At 45.4% G+C, this 21,226-nt stretch overlaps 1 protein-coding gene and 1 long non-coding RNA gene across 4 annotated transcripts in view; both read right to left on the minus strand.

Annotated features, from left to right (window-relative positions):
• The window catches only part of ITGB8 (integrin subunit beta 8), a 43,742-nt gene extending 41,335 nt beyond the window's left edge, over positions 1-2,407 (minus strand). The window contains exon 1 of the mRNA XM_083578605.1: positions 1,550-2,407. Within this exon, the coding sequence (XP_083434731.1) occupies positions 1,550-1,682 (133 nt within the window). The 5' untranslated portion in view covers positions 1,683-2,407. The remainder of the gene's footprint in view (positions 1-1,549) is intronic.
• A 2,019-nt stretch (positions 2,408-4,426) lies between these two features.
• On the minus strand, positions 4,427-19,624 carry LOC310745842. Of its 3 annotated transcripts, XR_014540364.1 has the most exons (4): positions 12,060-12,958; positions 7,517-11,712; positions 5,896-7,428; positions 4,427-5,143 (listed from the first exon to the last, which is right to left on the minus strand). It is a non-coding gene; the product is annotated as an uncharacterized lncRNA (long non-coding RNA). The 3 variants fall into 3 exon arrangements; XR_014540363.1 differs by lacking the exon at positions 12,060-12,958 and adding an exon at positions 19,406-19,624 and having other exon boundaries at positions 5,896-8,417; XR_014540365.1 differs by having other exon boundaries at positions 5,896-11,712.
• Positions 19,625-21,226: the final 1,602 nt, after the last annotated feature.

Here is a 21,226-nt window from a genome sequence, read left to right on the forward strand (position 1 = left end):
TTTGTGTGCATTACCAACCCTAGTCTGTGAATTGCTGAGATTTAACTTGCCTCTCTGACCTGCCTGACAACAAAATGCTGTGTAACATGAAAGCTTATGCATTCTTCCTAACAAAAAAAAACCCCAATCCAATACAAATACTACCTACATATTTTCTATTTCTGTAGCTTAAACAGCAACAATTGTTTCTACAGAACTCCACCCAGCCTTTTATTGCAACTCTTCCTCCATTGTTATTATCATTTTTTATTATTATTTCAGGGAAGGGCAGAAAAAAATGAATACACACGCCTTATCTCTCAGAGATTTTGGCTCAGCAATGGGCTAAATGCATATAATGGAAAAATCTTGTCCTGTTTACAGCTGCCTTGTTAGGCTTCACTCTGCAGAACGAGGGAATAACTGTACACTCTCCACTGAAAGGTTACTTCTCAGCATGTGCTATTTATTACAGGAGCAAAGAGGTGTCTGCATTGACCCTTTTGCCCAATTATTCTCTCTGGAGTGTCAGAAGAATCTGTTAAAGCAACAAAGAGTCATGCGACACCTTAAAAACTAACCAATTTTATCACAGTGTAAGCTTTTGTGGACTTTTGAGTTTACTTCATTAGATGTGTGAAGGATTACCTTCAGTTAGGTTTATATATACATGGGTGGAGAAAGAGGAAAAAGTTGCAAACAGTGGAGCCAAGTGACAAAGGAGTGTAAAAAATATAGTCTGGGACAACTCAATTAAAATGAGTTGCGAAATAAGCATAATGACCATTCACAAGGGCAACCACTCATATTTGATTTTGCATGTTAATTTGGCACCTGTATTTGGAAAGTTACACATGAAGAACATTAAACTGCATTCAGCTAAGGGAGGGTCCACAGCTCAGTGTTACAGCGCATGCTTTGCATGCAAAAGGTGTTATCCCTGCCCTCTCCAAGTAGAGTTGGGTAAAGAATCCTGTCTAAAATCTGGAGAGCTACTGCCAGTCAGCGCAGACAATACAGACAGTGATGGATCAATGGTCTGACTCAGTATAAGACAGCTTCCTATGGCAGTGGAGCCAGATACACCTGAAGGATGCTGCAGCCACCTGACCCGCAAGCAGATGATCTGGATGCAATATTAAACATGGCTTGGAAGTTTTCATAAGAGCTATTAGGAATGAAATGGTTATTCCCCCTCACTGCTCACAAATTACCTCCTGCGGAAACTCCAAAACCCAGAGTTGGGTGGAAATCTTTATTACACCCAAACCAGAGAACCTCCCCAACCCAGCCACTAAAGGTCACTTCCTATGTCTCCCTCTCCCCACATTTTTGTTTTTACTTTTGTCAAATAGCTTTCTAGGAGCAGATTCCATCGAGTGAAATGGACGCTGCCAAGGCTGCATCCATGCCACTGAACTCCTCGGGGCTGAGGTGCCTCGATCTTAAAGATGCTTCGGTGCCAGGTAAGTGCGAAACAGGATCGCAGCCGCCAGAGAGTCAGGTGCAGCACCGTGGAGATGGCGCGAGTGCCTGTTCCGGAAGGGAATAGACCAAGACCCAAACTTACGGCTCTGGCCCCAGCCCGGCACAAGGGCAGCGAGCAGGCAGGCGAAGCCGAGGAGCGGGCCAGCACCTCGCGGGCGTTTCTGCAGGGCGGCGAGCCCAGCCGTCAGGGAACAACCCAAGAGCGGAGTCCACATCGCGCCAAGCGGGCGGCCCTTCGCCCCGCGCCCGGGGCCCGACCAAGCTCTCGCTTGCGGGGTTTGGACGAAGGGGGCGGCGGGAGAAGCAGCCGCCGCCACCGCCACCACCGCGCAGGTAAGGAGCCGAGGAGAAGCGACGACGGCAGCAGCAGGCGCAGCGCCGCCACATGTCAGGGCGAGCGCGGCGGCGCCCCCCGGTCGGCCGAGCCCGGTGCAGCCCGGCGAGGGCAGGAGAAGCGGCGCGCTGGTTTGCTGAAGAGCCTCTCCATCCGCCTCGGCCCCCCGGCCCGGCTCTCCCAGGGAGCCGCCGCCGCGGCTCCTTCACAAAAGGCTTTTGTCTCGCTCCTGGCGCCCGGCTCCTTGGCAACGCGGGACAAGAAGCAACAGTTCCCAGCCGAGAGGGAAGAAGGGAAGGCGAGGCGGCTTGGAGGGCGGCGAAGCGGCCGAGGCGTCCGAGCAAAGCGTGCCGCCGCCGGGGCTTCCCGCGCACAGGCCAGCCGAGCCCCTGTGGTAGCCGCGTTCCGCTCTGCCTGGCGGCGAAGCGTCAGTCTCGGCGGCGAGAGGTGCTGCCAGGCAGGTTCTCGACCAGCGAGGGCGGGCGAAGGGGGTCGCGTGGGCGGGGACGCGAGGGGCGGAGCGCGCGCAGCCTTCGCCCACACCGCGCTTTGTTTTGTCGCGCTCGGCATCGCCGGCTCCATTGTTCCCGGCGGGAATGCGCCTCCGGGGGCGGGGGCTCGGGGGCGGGGGCGGGGGCGGACGAGGGGGGGGGCTCCTCAGGCCGAGCTCCGCCCCCTCCCCTCCCGCGCCGGGGCTTGACAGGCAGCCCACGTTTCCTTCGAGGTCAGCCGGACCCCGAAGCTGCTCAAAGTCCGGTGCGAGGATCCACGAGAGCCAGGAAGCACCGGCGGGGGAGTGGGATTTAAGGGGACAGCACTGATTTCTGTTACGGTTCTGTGCAGGATTTGGGGAATATAAACAAAGGGAGTTACTGCCTTCTTTTTCTTCTGCTGCTGCTCGAAATGACTGGTGCAGAAATTCGGTGGAGAGTGCTATGGTAAAACACGTAGCACAGCTCTACCCGGCTCTGAAACTTGAGGACGTGTTGCCTCGATGCACGTGCAGTGTTGACGAAGCTGCACCTGTTGAATTCCTGCCTGTAGTGTCGCTGCTGAAGCTGCAACGAAAACAGGATAAGCTGACAATTGGTGGGAACAGGCGGGAACTTCTTAGCAAGCAAGTCACAGAGCCGCCTTAACGCCACCACAAAAGCCCTTTCCCAGAACTGTGGAAGCAGCAGGGAGTGGTGGGAGAATCCTGAATGACTGCATTCTGCACCATGATATGAGCTGATCCTTCATATTAATAATTTGCAATTCCAAGGAAGAGTCTTGACGCAAACCGGTTCTGAAGCTGAGCCTTGGGGTGGGGCCTCAGTTGAACACACCGTATTCATTTGCTTGGCTTTGCCCTCTGATACAGTTTTGCCTGTATGCTGCTCTGGATTCCGGCCCTGAAGCTGAGGCTGCAATCCTAATATAATTATTGACAGCGAGACCCGCCCCCCCCCGCAAGCCTGGGATGTTCAAAATGAAGGTGACACTCAAACTCTGTGTGTTATTTTAGCGCAGGCAGAAATGAGAGGTATGAACATGGCACTCTGGTTAGGAATCTGTTTGGAGCAATTGTTTCATGTTGCTTCAGGGGAAGGCTAGCCCATATTCTTACATCACTCAAAGTCTTAATAGCATTTTTATAAGCCCAGGTCTCGGCTTATTTTAAAACAATGTGAACTATTCATCAAGCAGCACAATTGTTCATGCTACGATTGCAATTGTTTGAGACTTCACTCCCTGTTGCTGGGAGAATGGAATGGAAAACAGTTGAATGTTCAGGGAGTGAGGACCCCACAACTCCTTGCTGTCAGTTCCTCCTAGATGGCTTTTGAAGCTGCCTCCCAGAAAATCAAATAATCTTGCCCAGAGTTGCTTCCCAAAGATCTCAAGGTCTTTCTCAAGGCTGCTACTCAGTGGCATAGTGTGGGTTACCAGTACCCGGGGCTGTGTGGATGGGGGTGAGTGTGAGCGAGAGAAACGGACAGAGAACGCATACACGTTCAACTGCCTAGCAGTGTCTGGATCACCTACGAGATTGCAGCTGTAGAGATAAGATAAGTAATTCTGTTGTCTGTAGAGGACACTTCCTGGTCGCACAGTGAAGTCATTTTCAACAGAGCCCAGCAACAGAAGCACACAGCTGTATCGAGGCAGTACCGGGTGCTGAAATTTTGTGCCCCTAATAATTTTGCGCCCGGGGCAACCACCCTTGTGTCCCCTCCATGCCACGCCACTGCTGCTACTTGAGAAGATATTTCAATGGAGATTCCCTGGATTGACCTGGGTGTAGGGGTAAGGAACCTCCACTCTGCATGCTGAACTTGACCCACCAGATCTCCCTGTTTGGTCTGCCAGGTCTTTTTTCTTAAACTACAGCCGCCTGCCCCGTCTCTGATGTCATATATGCAGGGATGCCATGGACCTCTTGGTTCTGTCAGGATCTGGCATGGTATTGCAGCACCAAATGCAAGAAGAAAGGAAGGAGGAGGTAGTGGGCTGGTAAACAGGCACCAAGGGATGGAGGAGGAGGTCCTCTGTTTGGGACTCCAGATGTCAAAGAAGAGGAAGCAGATCTGGCTTTCTGCCCCATCAAGCAGGTGAGATTGGATACACCAGCCAAGCTCATTGCCAGGTGGGTATCGGATTGTATTCTTTATTCTAAACACAGGGTGCTGAAGTAAATCCCACTGAGCTCAATGGGGCCTTTATATAATGTCAGGGATTGTGGTATGCAACATAGGCCTCTTCTGGACTGTTGCTATTTTGTGGATGAGATTCAGTTGTATACTAGTAAATTCCAGTTGTGTAATTAAAGCGGATTTTGCATTCTTGTGCAAAATCCCCTGCTCTCAGCACACACCAATGGGATTTTGTGCAGTGAGTAGAGTGATAGGGAAAGGCAATGAAAAGCAATGGGACGACAGTTGTTTGACAGCAGTGGATGTTGCACAACCTCCCTGCAAACTTTGTGCAAACAAATGCTCAATAAGCAGGTCATCTGGAAGCAATTTACAGTCCTTGTTTCCAGTGTCCTTGTAGTCATGTTGTTAAGTATTATAATTTGTAGATAAACAAATTAAGATTAGATCAAGGTAATTTCCAAAAGCACATCTGTTGATGGTCAAGTTTGCTTAGAAGTCATGCCCCCTTATCCAGTATATTACATCATTCACAGGCTGTCTATCGTCTAACAAATGAAGCTGCCTCAGACTATTTATCAATCTAATCCATTATTGATTGGCAACAGCTCTCAGGCCAGGGTCTTTTTAAAAACCGGAGGTGCCAAAGATTGAGCATAGCATCTTTTGCACAGAGAGCAGATGCTGTTCCTCCAAGCAGTGGCCCCTTCTCACATGCTTTCTTTCTTTTTTTTTAAAAAAAAGATATTTATTGAGATTTTACCAAAACATAAGTTTACAAAATAGAAAAAAGTCACATAGGGAAAAAAAGATACAAAAAAGAAGACATAGAAAAATACATTAAAAAGAAAAAAGAAGAATAAAAATACAAAATACAAAAAGTGTGCATGCACACGAAAGCTCATACCAAGAACTAACTTAGTTGGTCTTTAAGGTGCTACTGGAAAGAAATTTTTTTTTTTTGTTTTGAAAATACAAAAAACAAATAGATAAAAAAGAATTAAAAACAAATCCATTTTTAGTAACTTTAAACTCATTAGCTTGTTTCCTTGACCTCCTCACACCTCCCCTTTTTGTATTCCCATTTAAATAATCAAATCAGCAAATCCTTACCCTCTTTCGTTTATCTTAACTCTATATCTTAACATATTATAACTCTATATTTTCATCCATTTATCAATTCATTTTTGCATATTCTTATTAACTTTGTTGCTAATGCCACTTATTTTCAATCCAACTTCATTTTAACATTCATTAATTTTACAGTGTTTCTGAAGATAGTCTTTAAATTTCTTCCAGTCTTCTTCCACCAACTCTTCTCCCAGGTCTTGGATTCTGCCAGTCATTTCCGCCAATTCCATATAATCCATCACCTTTATCTGCCACTCTTCCAGGGTGGGTAACTCTTGTGTCTTCCAATACTTTGCAATAAGTATTCTTGCTGCTGTTGTTGCATACCTTCTCACATGCTTTCAGAGAACTGTATGCAAGATTTTCCTGAGGTTGTGTGCATGTACAGTTCTTGTTGGTGGAAGCGTTTGGTCCACAGGCTGAACGAAACTCCAGGTGGTTTATAAGACTCCACGAAGCCTGTCTGGCAGGGTTAGCACCTGGGCTTAGCACATATCAGGGATGGGGAAGTTTTTTTAGCCCATTCATTTCTGGGCAAACCTTTCAGGACCACTGTGCCAGTGGTGGAAGGCACCAAAATAAATTGTGGGCAGAGCAATGAATACAAATGCTAGTTTTGTCAGCAGGCCAGTTTCTGTACCAGTGGTGTAGCATGGGGGGCACGGGAGATTGCCCAGGGCGCAAAATTGTTTGGGGGCACAAAATTTCAACAGCTGGTGCTGCCTCAGTACAACTGAGTACCTCTGTTACTAGACTCCGTTGAACATGGCTTCTCCATGTGAACCAGGAAGTGACCTCTCCAGATGCCTGAACAACTCTTCTTATCTCTATGGCCACGATCTTCTAGGTGATGTGGACACCATTAGGCAGTTGAATGCACATGCGCACTCCGTCAGTTTCCACTCCAAGTAGCCCCAGGCGCTGGCAAGCCATGCTATGCCATTGTTCTGCACACACTTACATTCCCCTCTCTGTGCTCCACCCACCCACATATCAGAGTTCAAGGACACCACCTAGCCAGGCAAAATCACTTGCGGACTGGGGATGGGGTGGTGATGGTGGCCTGGGAAGAGTCCAGGATTTGAGGTTCCCTGTATAAAATGGCCACAAGATGATGTAAGAACAATAGCTGAAAGATAGATCCTTATGTACACTGTTGCCAGGTCCTCCCTACCCTCTTACACATGAAGGCAGCCTTTTCATAAAAGTTGGTAAATGGCCATGAACTCTTTTCCACCCACTCCAAGTGCATAATAAATCTTATCCCTTTGCTCTCCCTTTCATTTTCCAGAGTATGGTTCTGTTCTTCTAGTGATTTTTTTTTTAAAACCCAAGGATGCCTTCTCAGCAATGGGTGATGCATTCTCCTCGGTGAGTAATCCACCTCCTGCATATCATTCTTTAATATTTCAGTAAGTGTTTGATTTGGACTGTCTCAGATTAAGAATGAAAAAAAGAAAGAAAGCACAAAACCCACGGAGCTGCCAGTTAGTTGCTCTTCTGAGTTTCAGTTTTTCTGTTCTTTCGGTGACCAGTGAATACATAGAAGGACTCAAAGGTTACTTGTTGCAGCTGAGTAAGTGGAAAGTACCTTCATTTCAAGCCAAGGCAAGGTTAGGAAACTCCCCCCTCCCTGTTTCTTTTCAGGTATGTTATCTGACTAATCATTCACTGACATCACCCTTTACTAAGGGCATCACATTTTATTCAAGGACAATGCTATTCTGTTTAGTTTCATGATGACAGAAATCTGGCGGCAACACGTCCAATCCCAAAACTGTCCACATTTTGCATAACCTCGAAATGTAAGGCTGATGCTTGGCCAGCCTTGGCCAACTTGGTGCCCTCCCAATGTTTGGACTACATAGCCCATCAGGTGGCAGAGGCTGATGGGTGTTGTAGTCCAAAACATTGGGAGAGCACCAGGTTGGCCAAGGCTGCTATAGACTATTCGCCCTACATGCCATTTTGATTCACTGAATCGCACAACATTTTGAAAGGGAAGAATCATGAAGCTGAAACAAAAACTTAGCAGCTGTAGGCCATTAGGACCAGTGTGGTGTAATAGTTAGAGTGTTGGACTAGAACCTGAGAGAGCAGGGTTCGAATTCCCCAGTCCGCCATGAATCTCACTGGGTGACCTTCTTAGCCTAACCTACCTCACAGGGTGGTTGTGAGAATGAAATGGGGAGGAGAGCTGTGTACACCAACCTTGAGATCCTTGGAAGATAAAAAGTGGTATATAAATGTACTACTACTAATAATAATATTTAAAGACCTTTTTATTATTAAGTTTTTACATCACATTTAAGGTGCATAAAAGTAAACAGAACAATAACAACAAAAAACAAGTATTTTTAAATCAATGGCAAGCAGGTTCTGTATCTATGTCAAATATAGTCCATAATTTTCCAGTTGTGTGTGAAGAATGCCCTCAGATTTAGTTACATGCTCAATAAATTTATACCATATGGCATAATATTCATCTGTTTCTGGACCATTTATTTGAGCCTTTTACTTTAAAGGTAAGATGTGAGGGCGATCTGGCTGCAACATCTCTCACCCCATTGATCACCAGGGTTGATTAGGCTGATCTGGCTGGCTAGGCGGGTGTCCCCTTCCTCCCTCACCGCTCCTCCGGCGTCCCTCCTGAAGCTGCGTCCTTGGTGGACATTGATCCCAGATTGGAGGAGTGTACTGTTCTTCGGTCAAGGGTATGCGATAGCTGCGCTCCCCTGCTAGGACCTCCAAACCAGCTCAGTGTCCATTTGTCAGATAATGTAGGGTAGTGAAGCTTCCAAGACTCCTGACACATCCAAGTAAGATGCTGCATGTGCCAGTTTGCCATTCTTTAAGAAGAAGAAAAGGTAAGATTTTCCATCAGAGCGATTTGCCACATTTCCTTATACAGTCATACCTCGGGTTACAGATGCTTCAGGTTGCGTTTTTTTGGGTTATGGACCCGCCAAAACCCGGAAGTACTGGAACGGGTTACTTCTGGGTTTGGGGGGTCGCGTATGCGCAGAAGCACCAAATCGCAACCCACCCATGTGCAGACGAGCCGCTGCAGGTTGCGAATGTGCATCCCACACGGATCATGTTCGCAACCCGAGCGTCCACTGTACCACAGACTCAGCAGGTTGGAGTGTGACTGCTTTTAGAAACTGGCGATTATTAATCTAGCTGCCACAATAAATAAAAGTATTAACTCTTTAAAAAGATATCTCAGTCGGCAGTGGCGGAGCAACATGTAGCAGCCCCTGGAACGGAGAACAGGCGGGGGTGCGGCCGGCACACACCCCTGGGGCATGGCGTGCATCCTGGTCAGGGGGGCAACAGCGATGGCACCCTTTCCCCGAATGGCACCCAGTGCAGTCCGCTTCCCCCGCCCCCACTTTTGTCCGCCAGTGTCAGTCGGTAGAACATAAGATTCTTAATCTCAGGGTTATGGGTTTGAGCCCCACATTGGTAAAAAAAATAAATCCTGCATTGCAAAGGGGGTTGGACTGGATGACTCTTGTGGTCTCTTCTAACTCTACCATTCTATGATTCTACAAATATTTTGAAAATTATCAGAAATAGACAACAATGGCAATTGAGGGCTCACTTGTATATTTTGGCCAGTTGTTTGGTTTATTTCATTAAAAACCTCTGACCAGCATTTATGGCCAGGACTCTGCTTGCTCAAAAATGGAAAGATGACAAAACACCGACCAAAGAGGACTGGCAAACCAAGATGATGGAATATGCAGAAATGGCGAAACTTACAGGAAGATTAAGAGACTTTTAAAAAGACTGGGAATTATATACGTTGCATCTGCAGAAATACTGTAAAGAAATAGACTCGCTAGCAGGGTTTGAGTAAACACGTACAACCATGAAAACGAATGTAAAATATAAGGAACAATGTTTTGAATATAATTAAGTATAAGAAGTACTTTAAAGAGATGATTTAAAATGATAAGAATGGGAATTTTTTTAGATAAAAGAATATGAAGTTAAGATATAACAATGTAAGCAGAAGAACTATATTTACCAAAAACACATACACATAAAGGGTAAGTTGAGAGAAGTGGGGGGTGGGGGGAGAATGGGTGTGTGGGTTTTTGTCTTTTCTATAAATTATGTAGATTATGAGAATTTTAAATTGTATAAATCAATAAAAAATTAAAAAACAAACCACTGACCAGCATTTGAATGTTTCCTTGCATGACCAATTGTAAAATGTACAAATTCCACCACAATTTCTCCATCATGGGGTTGGGGGGGCTGTTAAGGATGCATTATTTCTATTCAATTTTTATAAAATCCTTTTATAGTTTAACTGAAGAATATTTTTTTATTACATCTTTTGAACAATTCAGTTAAAGTAACCAGCAACCAAAACATGAAAATGAAAAGGGTGAGTCAGAATTGAGAAGGGAGATGTGAATTATTTTGACAAGGTAAACCAGGGATGGGGCTGCTCATGAGTCACTTTTTGGGGGGACGGACATGCCAGTTTTGATTGGGGCCAGAGGCGCCAAGCGGAGCAATGGATGCCGCTCTTGCTTTTGTATAGTACCATATATTCCACCAATGCAAAAGCAAACGGTTTCAACAAACACCCCCCCCCATTTCTTCACCCTCAATACAGGCAGGCGAGAGACATTATCACAATTCAAGGAAAGATTCCAGCCAAACCAACGTGTATGAGGGGGGTGCAGTCAGGACTGGTGAGGGTGGGGCCTAAGTATAGGGGTGGGGCTTAAGTAGGTCCCAGAAGCTACACTGAGTCCCCGTTGTTAGTTAAATTAATAAATATAATGTACTACTGGCTTATTTATTACATCTTAATCTAGATGCATTTCTCTCTGAGTGGCTCACCAGGGGACACCTATGTTGTCTTTGGAAAACTAGCTCGAAAGGAGCTACCGACCCCTGCAATAACCATAGATAATTTCTATTATTTGGTTTAGCAACAAGGGCCTTCTATGACCTGCTTCAAACTATACCATTGCTGCTGCTGCTGCTGCTTATTTTTATTGTAAACTGCCTGAGGGCCTTTTGGAAAGGTGGGATAGAACTCTACAAAATAAACAAAAACCACATAATTTTTGTTTCAGGATAGAAAGCTGCTCTTTTTTCCTGCACATACATACGCAGATAACTCCCCCTCCCTCTCTCTCTCTCTAATTTCAAGTGGAAGAGCTGCCATCTGGCCTGCCTTTAAAAATACACTCTGGCCCCCATCCAAAGAAAGTTAGTCATGCTTAAATCCCATTGAAACCACTGGGAGAAGATATTTGCAGCTAACTTGAATCCCATCACTCTCAATAGAGCTCTCCACCCGCTTTTTCCAACTCTGATGTTTGCTCTCTAGTCTTCCATCATCCCACCCTGGCATTAAGGTAAGTTTAAAGACATTTAATTTGCCTTCAGCAGAAGCTTGCTTTGGATTGCCAAGGTGCCACAAAGTGCTTCAGGGGTCCCTGCTTGGACTCGCTTCATTGTACAGATCCTGCTTCACCTCCAATAAGCCGAAAATCCCTCTGAGATGCAGTATTCCACTTCTCCTCAGCAGCTGAGATTCATCCAAACGTAATGCACACTCCCGGCAAATATTCTCATAACTGAAGACCACCAACCCCAGTATTTTATTATTTTTTTAAAAAAAAACTCTACACAGGTATATTATGTAAGAATGTAATCAACATGATTACATTATGATTGCAAGATGCAATGATTGTATTTATCACCATGTTACTATCTGGAATAGTTCATCATTGAAAATAGTTCTGTTCTACATATTGCACACTATTCTGCCCACACATGTTTATCATCACTGGGCCATGGCAGCAGGTGGATCTTTGAACTATATCTCTACATACAGTAAAAGTACTGCATTTCCTCCTTGTGGTTTTAGCACCTTTTCAACTCAAAATTCAGAACAGGCCTTTGTAAGTTGCACTTCTGGAGTTTTACATGTGAAGCAGCTGCATATGATATTATTATTGGCAATAGTATGGTGGGTAGGAGAAGGAACAGGCCACAGCGATGTCTTGAACCCCCTTGCCTAATACGAGGCTGGATTACATAACCAGCAAACCTTATATATCATCCTGTTAGATTTACGTGTGTTTTAGTTTATGGATATATTTATACCTGGGACGCAGGTGGCGCTGTGAGTTAGACCACAGAGCCTAGGACTTGCTGATCAGAAGGTCGGCAGTTTGAATCCCCACGACGGGGTGAGCTCCCATTGCCCAGTCCCTGCTCTTGCCAACCTAGCAGTTCGAAAGCACATCAAAATGCAAGTAGATAAATAGCTACCGCTCTGGCGGGAAGGTAAACGGGGTTTCCGTGTGCTGCTCTGGTTCACCAGAAGCGGCTTAGTCATGTTGTACGCCGGCTCCCTCGGCCAATAAAGCGAGATGAGCGCCGCAACCCCAGAATTGGTCACGACTGGACCAAATGGTCAGGGGTCCCTTTACCTTTACCTATATTTATACCTATGACAGATTCATGTTGACACACCTTATTACAGAAGCATAGAATTGTACGGTTGGAAAGGACTACAACTACTAGCCCAACTCCCTGTAATGTAGGAATCTTTTGCCCATGGGTCTCGAACCCATGACCCTACGATTAAGAGTATCATGCTCTACCAACTGTACAGGTTTACCATCAGATTTAAATTGCATCCACATCTCTTCCCCACCCATACTTTTCAGATTTGCCCTCCGTTCCTTTAATTCTGTTCCTCTTACCAGTCTCCTCCATTTTATTTCCTATTGAAGTGCAATAGCTGCTTGAGCTGCTGCAGTTACCAATACTGTTCTGAGCCAGGCAAAAGGAAGAGAGAGCGAACTGTGTCTGTCCCTTCCTAAGTAACCCCCCTGCTCAGCCCCACACAGTCTACAAGAGGGTACATGGCTGTACCAGCCAGTGCAGCTCCCAAGAGACCTCTGGCAGGGCAGCAAGCTCGAGGGCATTGGTGCTGCCTTGTTAAATTGTCTCTGAGCTTTACAATCAGATTGAAAGCAGCAGAGATAACCTACTTTTAAAACAAGGGACAGTGGAGGAAAAAGTATGCGGGAGCAAAAAGGAATAGAAAGCCTAGGATTAGTGGAGCTAGGAACAAACCTAGGGGAAGGATAAGAGGGAGAGAGCAGAGAATGACACTTTTCCAGTTATCTAGTTATTTCATAGCATGATTTAGATATAGCATCATCATTGTGCACAGCACTTTATGGAGCACAATGGACTAGTCCCTGCCTGGAAGAGCTTACTGTCTATAACATTCAGCACAGAAGCAAAACAGAGGAAAAGGAGGGAAGTGGAGGCAGGGGGAAGCAGGGAAGCAATATGTGGTTCTTTCAGTTATATGCATTTCAGGCTTAGGGATTTAGTTGCAGGAGGGCCTGAGACTCAAAGGTGTTGTGTCATAGGCAGTGCTTTCTTCGGGGGGGGGGGGACACACACGCAGGGGTATGAATACCCCTAAACATTTTGTGAATCTTTGTATTTTTGTCCATTTACTGTATTTATTTCCCCCCCGATTTGAACTATAAAATGGTGATTTTCCCAAGTCAAAATGAGAGTACCCCTAAACATTTTTTTATAGAAAAAAAGCACTGGTCATAGGTGTCGCCAAAAAGGTGAATTTGGAGGAGGGATTGTAGTAAGGGTGGCACCACACAGGTGTTACTTTGTTTGAATATGGGAAGGTACTGTTGCTACTTCCACGCCATTATTTCCATCCCATTGTCGTTTGCATAACACCTACCATATAACACCACATAACACGTAACAGACCACATAACACCGGTCTTGAAAGACCTACCTTGGCTCCCAGTACATTTCCAAGCACAATTCAAAGTGTTGGTGCTGACCTTTAAAGCCCTAAATGGCCTCGGTCCAGTATATCTGAAGGAGCGTCTCCACCCCCATCATTCTACCTGGACACTGAGGTCCAGCGCCAAGGGCCTTCTGGCGGTTCCCTCACTGCGAGAAGCCAAATTACAGGGAACTAGGCAGAGGGCCTTCTCGGTTAGTGGCACCCGCCCTGTGGAACGCCCTCCCACCAGATGTCAAAGAGAACAACAACTACAAAACTTTTAGAAGACATCTGAAGGCAGCCCTGTTTAGGGAAGCTTTTAATGTTTGATGTATTACTGTATTTTAATATTTGGTTGGAAGCCTCCCAGAGTGGCTGGGGAAGCCCAGCCAGATGGGCAGGGTATAAATAAATTAATAATAATAATAATAATAATAATAATAATAATAATAATTACATACTTGGTGCCTGTAAGGTGCTCTCATTATGTAAAAGGTAAAGGTAAAGGACCCCTGGACAGTTCAGTCAAAGGTGACTATGGGGTGTGGCACTCATCTACAGGTAGCATGACAGCATCCCTTGGTAGATTGCCTCAAGGTGTACCCAGTTCTTCAGGTTTCTGAGCAATTGTAATAGGAGGACATTGTAAGATCCTCATTGGCATATGGTCAAACTGAAGTTGGTGGCCTGGATTGTTCCCGTTGTTGTGGAAATAGTGGTGTTTTATATGGATCTTAATATCACTCATCCTTTTTAGTGGGGCTACTTTTGCTTCATCCAAGTATGTCCACAGGGAACTCCATCCCTGAGTCAAACGTGACATTTTCCCAAATTGGGATAACAGGAAGGCAGTGCGGTATTTACGGGGGTGGAAAGAATCGAAACGTCCTTCATCCCTTGGTAGTTGATGTCTGGCTGAGCTAATTTACGTCCACAGCTTTTAATACAAATGATTCTGAAACAATTTTGATCAAGGGAAAGTACAAAATGTTCTGATGGCTAGTGGAAGAGAGATAAGGAATCCTTTGCTGACTCCTCTGCATCAACAGTCCTTTGAAATCTCTCACATTACAAAAGAGGAAAAAGAAATCTTTTAAGGCCACTAGTTTGCAGCTGGCAAATGCCTTAGATAGATATGGTTTCAGTATGGGAAAATTGCATGTGGAGCATGTACTCAATTGTGTGTGGTGAATGCATATGCATAGGGTGGTTAAAAAAAAAAAGAGATAGTGGAATGCTTTAAAGGGATCTTTCCCAACTGGGGGAGTGCAAATTAAAATGCAATTGAATGTAAGCAAAGGTAATGTGATGCAACACTGGGGCAATCATCATCATCCAGGAAGAGGATCTTGGGGTCATGAAGCACAGTTTGGTGAAAATACTGTGCAGCCATTGTGAAAACAATGAATTCCACATTGGGGGATCGTTAGGAAGAGAAGCAGAAATAAAACTGCCAGTACCATAACACCTTTCTACCAGTCTATGCTGTTGCCACACATAGGATGCTGCTGTATACTGAGTTGGACCATTGATGAATCTAGAGCGGTGTTGTCTGCACTGACTGGCAGTAGCACACCAGCTTTCAGGAAGGATTCTTTCCCTAACCCTAACTGGAGATGCCAGGAATCAAACATACAAAGAATGTGCTTTACCACTGAGCCACAGAAGTGCAAAGGTTACGACATTTGGCGTACTGTTTACAGTTTCAGTCGCCACGTCTCAAAAAAGGTATTTCAGAGGTGGAAGAAGGAGTTTTTCCTATGAGGTGGAAGAAGGAGTTTTTCCTATGAGGAAAAACTATAATGGCTGAGGCTCTTTAGCTTGGAAAAAAAAGGTGAGTGATGGCAGACATAATAGAGGCTTATAAAATTATTCACGGGTGGAGAAATTGGATAGGAAGATTCGACCCTCCAGCATTTCATAATACTAGAACATTGGGTCATCCATTGAAGCTGAATGGTGGGATATTCAGGAGAGGAAAAAGTATTTCTTCACACAGCACATAGTTAAACTATACAAGATGTAAGAATGCTTTATATGGAGAGCAGACAAATTCATGAAGGGCAAAGGTTACCAGGCTGGTGATTGCTGGTGTTATGAGTGTTTGGAGGGGGCTAGATCCCCCTAAATGTGTTATGAATTTATAAGTTGGAGATCCTTCCCCCCCCCATCCTTAGATTTAATAAATGATAGGAATAAATCAATGTTTGGAGTATTAAGGAAAGCTGCCAGACGCTGAATCTAGCAGTGACAAAAACACAGGCCAAACCTGGTTTCTGGGTTCAGGAGGTCATCTTAGAAGATGGGGCATCAGCAACAAACAAAGGGAACAGAGTACTGGGCCATTAAGAATGATTGGCAATGCAAACACTCCAGCTCTGAGTGAGAAGCAGAGGCAAAGGCCAATGGCAACAGACAAAGGCCAGGTTTCGGGTTTGCACTTTGAACGACATAGGCTGGGGGGAGGTCCTTAGAGGCAGTTAGCAGTGGGAAGGAAAAAGAAGGGCAGAACTCCATGGAAGTTGGGGAGGACAAGCTGGAACTAGACACAGAAAGTGTCTTTTTGCTGTCCTTTGAATCCAATGCTTCCCTTAAGGGAATGCTTCCCTTAAGGGAAGCCAGACCCTCATAGGATGTGAATGGTGGAAATTCCTCCATTGTAGACTCAGGTTGTATACATGTGTAAATAAACCATATATTATAAAGACAATACAGTCTCCAATGTGCCTAATTTCTGAAGGAAACATGAAGCCTGGGTAAGCACCTGGAACTCGTGGAATCTCACACCGCTCTGAGATAGGCAATAAGCATCTGAATACAATTGGGAAACATTAATGGGAGAGTGCTACTCTTTGGGCTTCTGATAGGCACCTGATCGGTCACCGTGAGGAAAAGGATTCTGGACAAGGTCTTTGGATACATTCAGCACGGCTCTTCCTATATTCTGATGCATGGTACTTCTGAGATGCTGTCATAGTGTACATACCATTTCATGACAGCGCATCTTGGAAGTTTGCTGCGAGGTACTAAATTTTTATGGTACCACCAGGCAACTGGTAGTGCATGATGAAACAAACATATTGTGCTTTCATAAAAGTATCTGTATACAGTCATACCTCGGAAGTCGAACAGAATCTATTCCGGAAGTCTGTTCAACTTCCAAAACGTTCGGAAACCAAAGCGTGGCTTCTGGTTGGCTGCAAGAAGCTCCCGCAGTGAATCGGAAGGCACAGAAGTCCCGTCGGATGTTCAGCTTCCAAAAATAGTTCACAAACTGGAACACTCACTTCCGAGGTTGCAGTGTTCGGGAGGCAAAACGTTTGAGAACTAAGCTGTTCGAAAACCAAGGTATCATAATATTTGTAGGGTAAAGTAATTATCTATGAAAGACATTTGTGTGTGTGAAATAGTCTGCATGGCACGATGATGCAAGGATTGTATCTACATAGAGCACCGCTATTATATGTGTTAACTCCCAGTGTGTTGCTGTTTATGTTTTCATTATCCTAATTTTGAATCTGTTGCTACAAGGCCAGAACATCTGCAGATGGGAAGGCTCGGGCATATGTACCTAGTATGACCACCTCGCACTTGCAGTAAAGAGGCTGGGTGTTTCTTGTAAAGACAGGAGGTGAAATCATCTTGAACAAAATGTGATATCTATTTTTCAACAGGAGGGTATCCTTTCATAGTGACACTTAAAACCTTTAGGTGGCAGCCAAGGGCTATCGTTTTAACTTCCACATGCACTTTAATGCTCATGTTTTCAAAATGGACCTGCATTCAAAAGAGCCAGCAACTAATGGTATACTTGTAAAATTGATTACTTTGTTATCCACGAAAGATACTCAAGACAGCAAGATAGTTAAGAAGGAAGGTGCAATCCATAAACATTTTCTGCTGGGCTGAAGTTGCCTTGTCCTGTCAGTCGCTATATAAAGCAGTGTAGAAAGCAAAGCCCTGACAAACCCCAGACACGGCTTTTGGAAACCACATGGCCCAGCTATTATGTAGCAACCTCTGATTGGCTGAAACAGTAGCAACAATTAGCAGGCTTGTCATGGACTTGCCGTTGTTCCCACTACAGTGGTACCTCGGGTTACAAACACTTCGGGTTACAGACTCCGCTAACCCAGAAGTAGTACCTCGGGTTAAGAACTTTACCTCAGGATGAGAACAGAAATCGTGCAGTGGCAGTGGGAGGCCCCATTAGCTAAAGCGGTACCTCAGGTTAAGAATGGTTTCAGGTTAAGAACAGACCTCCGGAATGAATTAAGTCCATAACCAGAGGTACCACTATATTGGCTGAGCTCACAATGGTTTCCTTCTATGATGTAAAAAAAGAAAAAGAAAACACCCTCTCCTTGTGGCTCCCCTCCCTCCCCTCATTCCAACATCCCAATTCATAAAATAAACATTTGAAAAAAAGAAAACAACAACAACAACTTGCCAGAAATTAAGAGAATGGATGGAAGACTGATGAAAGCACTTCCTTTGTCGAAACCTGGCCTTCCCCCAATCTCAGTGGGCTGGGAGGAACAGAGAGACAGCCAATAGCCAAAGCATCTAATACGAAGTGACAGGAAATACAAGAGACTACTTCACACAGACCACAGTTTAAACTGTGAAATGTGGTTACGGCAAAATGCAGCCATGGCCATAAACATGGCACTGGCGAAGAAGAGGGGGTGGGGGAGCTCACTGCCCCCGGTACCACGATCCTAGTGGGGTGCCATCGCGGCTGCTATCGCGGCTGCCCCCCGCCCTGGGCGCCACGCCCCCAGGACGCGCACCAGCCATGCCCCCACCTGCTCTCTGCCCCTGGTGCCAGAGCATGAAGCTCCGCCCCTGAAACTTGGATGGCCTTCAAAGAGGGAAAGGAAAAGATCTAAGAGGCTATGCCTGCTGGTGGCTACCAGCCACAATGGCTATGTTCTAGCTCCACAGTTGGAGGCAGCAGGGGGCTGAATGCCAGTTAGGAAAGCGCTCTTTTGCTCAGGTCCTTACGGGCTTCACAGAGGCATCTGGTTGAGCTTCATTAACATGTGACCCCAAAGTTCTGGTTCCCCCCCAAAAAACTGATGCCCAAGTTTAGTGCTAGTTTGGTGCTGTTTTGTGCCACCGCCACCCCAAACCGAGTAATTGAGAAAGCAAATCAGGGTCATAAGTAAATGGCCAAAAATCCAACCTTGTCTGATTGACTCCACACAGGTGCCAAAGTGGTATGCTGGTTCGGTGTCATTTTGTGCCTTAAACCCTGGTTGGCTAAGTCCCCTTAGCTTAAGTCCCTGCTTAGCCAACTTAACTCCCCATTTAGCCAGCCTTAGCTAGCTAAAGCGCCCACGTAGCCCACTTAAGTTCCCACTTAAGTGCTCACTTATGGCCCCCGGGTTGAGTGTTAATTACTCAGTTTGCGGGATGGCACAGAAAGTGGGGCTTGTGGCACAAAATGGCACCAAACTGGCCCATCATTTTGGTACTGGTTTGGAGCCAATCGGACAAGGTTGGGTTTGGGTAGATTTACTTGTGACTCGGTTTTGAGTGACAATTACTCAGTTTGGGCGCCAGCACAAAACATAGTTTGCGGCACAAAACTAGCACCAGATTTTTTGGTGGTGGTGGGACCCGGAATTTCTCTGTTAGAGAACAGGAGGACTGGAAGAGCCTTTCATTTGATCCAGGAAGGCGCTTATTACGCTATTATGCAACAGCACTCTGGCTTAGTGGAGAGATCAGTCCACCTGCTTGTTTGTTTTTAAAATCATTTCATGCCCATATCTTCATTTCTCTCAGATCATGTAACTTACAATTATGCGATCAGCAATGACATATCTTGCCGCCTCCATAAGCAGAGAATATAAAAGTGTATACAGATGGCTTCATAGGTTCAGCATGTGGGAATTAGACTCTAGTTCCCATTTGCAGATATATATGGAAATATGCGTTTGACCCTTTAATTAGTCCCCCCCAAAAAAACTAAATTTAGAATGATGAATAACTTTTCATTAGTGTACTTACAGTTGCAGATTAAATATACAATGCAGGTTGGTGTTTCTTAAGTTGCTAAAGGCATCTTACCTAGATTATACTGTTACAGAACTAACTTTGAGGCAGGCAGCACCACAACATAACATACCTGCTGTTCCAACTACTAAGACTATACTACGAACTGAACCAACGGAAATAACTGCCATAACTGCCTCAGGCGCATGACATCACAGAGTTCTACTGCTCTTGCAATTACAGTGATACCTCAGGTTAAGTACTTAATTTGTTCCGGAGGTCCATTCTTAACCTGAAACTGTTCTTAACCTGAAGCACCACTTTAGCTAATGGGGCCTCCTGCTGCTGCCGTGCCGCTGGAGCCCGATTTCTGTTCTTATCCTGAAGCAAAGTTCTTAACCTGAAGCACTATTTCTGGGTTAGCGGTGTAACCTGAAGCGTATGTAACCTGAAGCGTATGTAACCCAAGGTACCACTGTAACCCTTTGCATGTGCATTTTGGATGCTAACATCCCCCCACAAAAAACCCCATATAAAATATAATGTTGGTAGGCAAGCTTTAGCCCTTTTCAGGTGTTCATAAATGAACATGCAGAGGGGCATCTGGGGCATTAATATAACACCATTCAGAGACTCAGATATGGCTTAAATGAACATACAGTGGTACCTCGGGTTAAGTACTTAATTCGTTCCGGAGGTCCGCACTTAACCTGTAATTGTTCTTAATCTGAAGCACCACTTTAGCTAATGGGGCCTCCCGCTGCCGCTGTGCTGCTGCTACACGATTTCTGTTCTCATCCTGAAGCAAAGTTCTTAACCTGAAGCACTATTTCTGGGTTAGCGGAGTCTGTAACCTGAAGCGTATGTAACCTGAAGCATATGTAACCCGAGGTACCATTGTATACGGGCTCTTCCCTAAACACTGTTCCAGTTGATGTCCATGGGTTGGAGGCAGACTGTCTACAGCAAGGAAGCATCCTGTTACCAGAGACTGGATGGATGGCAAGGAGTGGCAAGAGGAACTAGCTGGTGAACCTCCTAGAGAAGCCTCAGAGGAGGAAGGCTCAGAGCCTGGAGAGTGCTGGTGGGACATTGAATACAGGTCAGAGCTCAGCTCCGTGGCACCTCTTAGGTGGGCACTGTTGCCATTCTAGAAAATGAGCACTAAGTAAACCCCTTGAAATTAATGGGCCTGGCTGAGTTGGGTCCATTAATTTCAGTGGGTCTACAACCCTTTGTGTCCTGTTTCACTCTCCTTTACCAACATTCTCCTTTCTTGCCATGAGTTCCATTATGAACTGTCTCGTAGTTGTGCCACCTACATCTGGAAATAATCCCCCCCAGCCCCTTTACCTCATGTTCAGTATTCTAGTATCAAGCGGATTTTAAAAGCATTCCTCATTGCCTCATGATCTAGTACCTAGCATATGAATTATCGTCCTCTGCCTGAGCTTCAGAGACAAAACAGCATCTCCTCAGAAGTCTTTTGTCTCGAGCTGCCAGCTCAATCCCTGATACTCATCTTATCCCTTTTCCTTGCTGTGCTCTGGGAAACGCACGGGTGTATCATGCAGTTATGTAACGTGGGTCCTTGCTTTCTGCGCCTCTCTTGTCAAAGAATGTGCAAGCCAGCAGAAATGTGGAGGGTATCTTCCTTGTGAAAGAATTTGCAGACAGCATTCCTCCTGCTCACAAGAATATTCAGTTTAAAGATCTTAGAGAATGCAAAAGGCGAAAGGGGGCTGAGGCAACTCAGCACAGAAATAGTGCAGATTCTGATAGCCCATCTGTAAAAACTCCCCCCACTCCAACATGTCAGATGTTGGACTTGAAGAG

The sequence above is a fragment of the Podarcis filfolensis genome (genome assembly GCF_964270895.1).
Source record: "Podarcis filfolensis genome assembly, chromosome: 12".
Lineage (NCBI taxonomy): Eukaryota > Metazoa > Chordata > Lepidosauria > Squamata > Lacertidae > Podarcis > Podarcis filfolensis.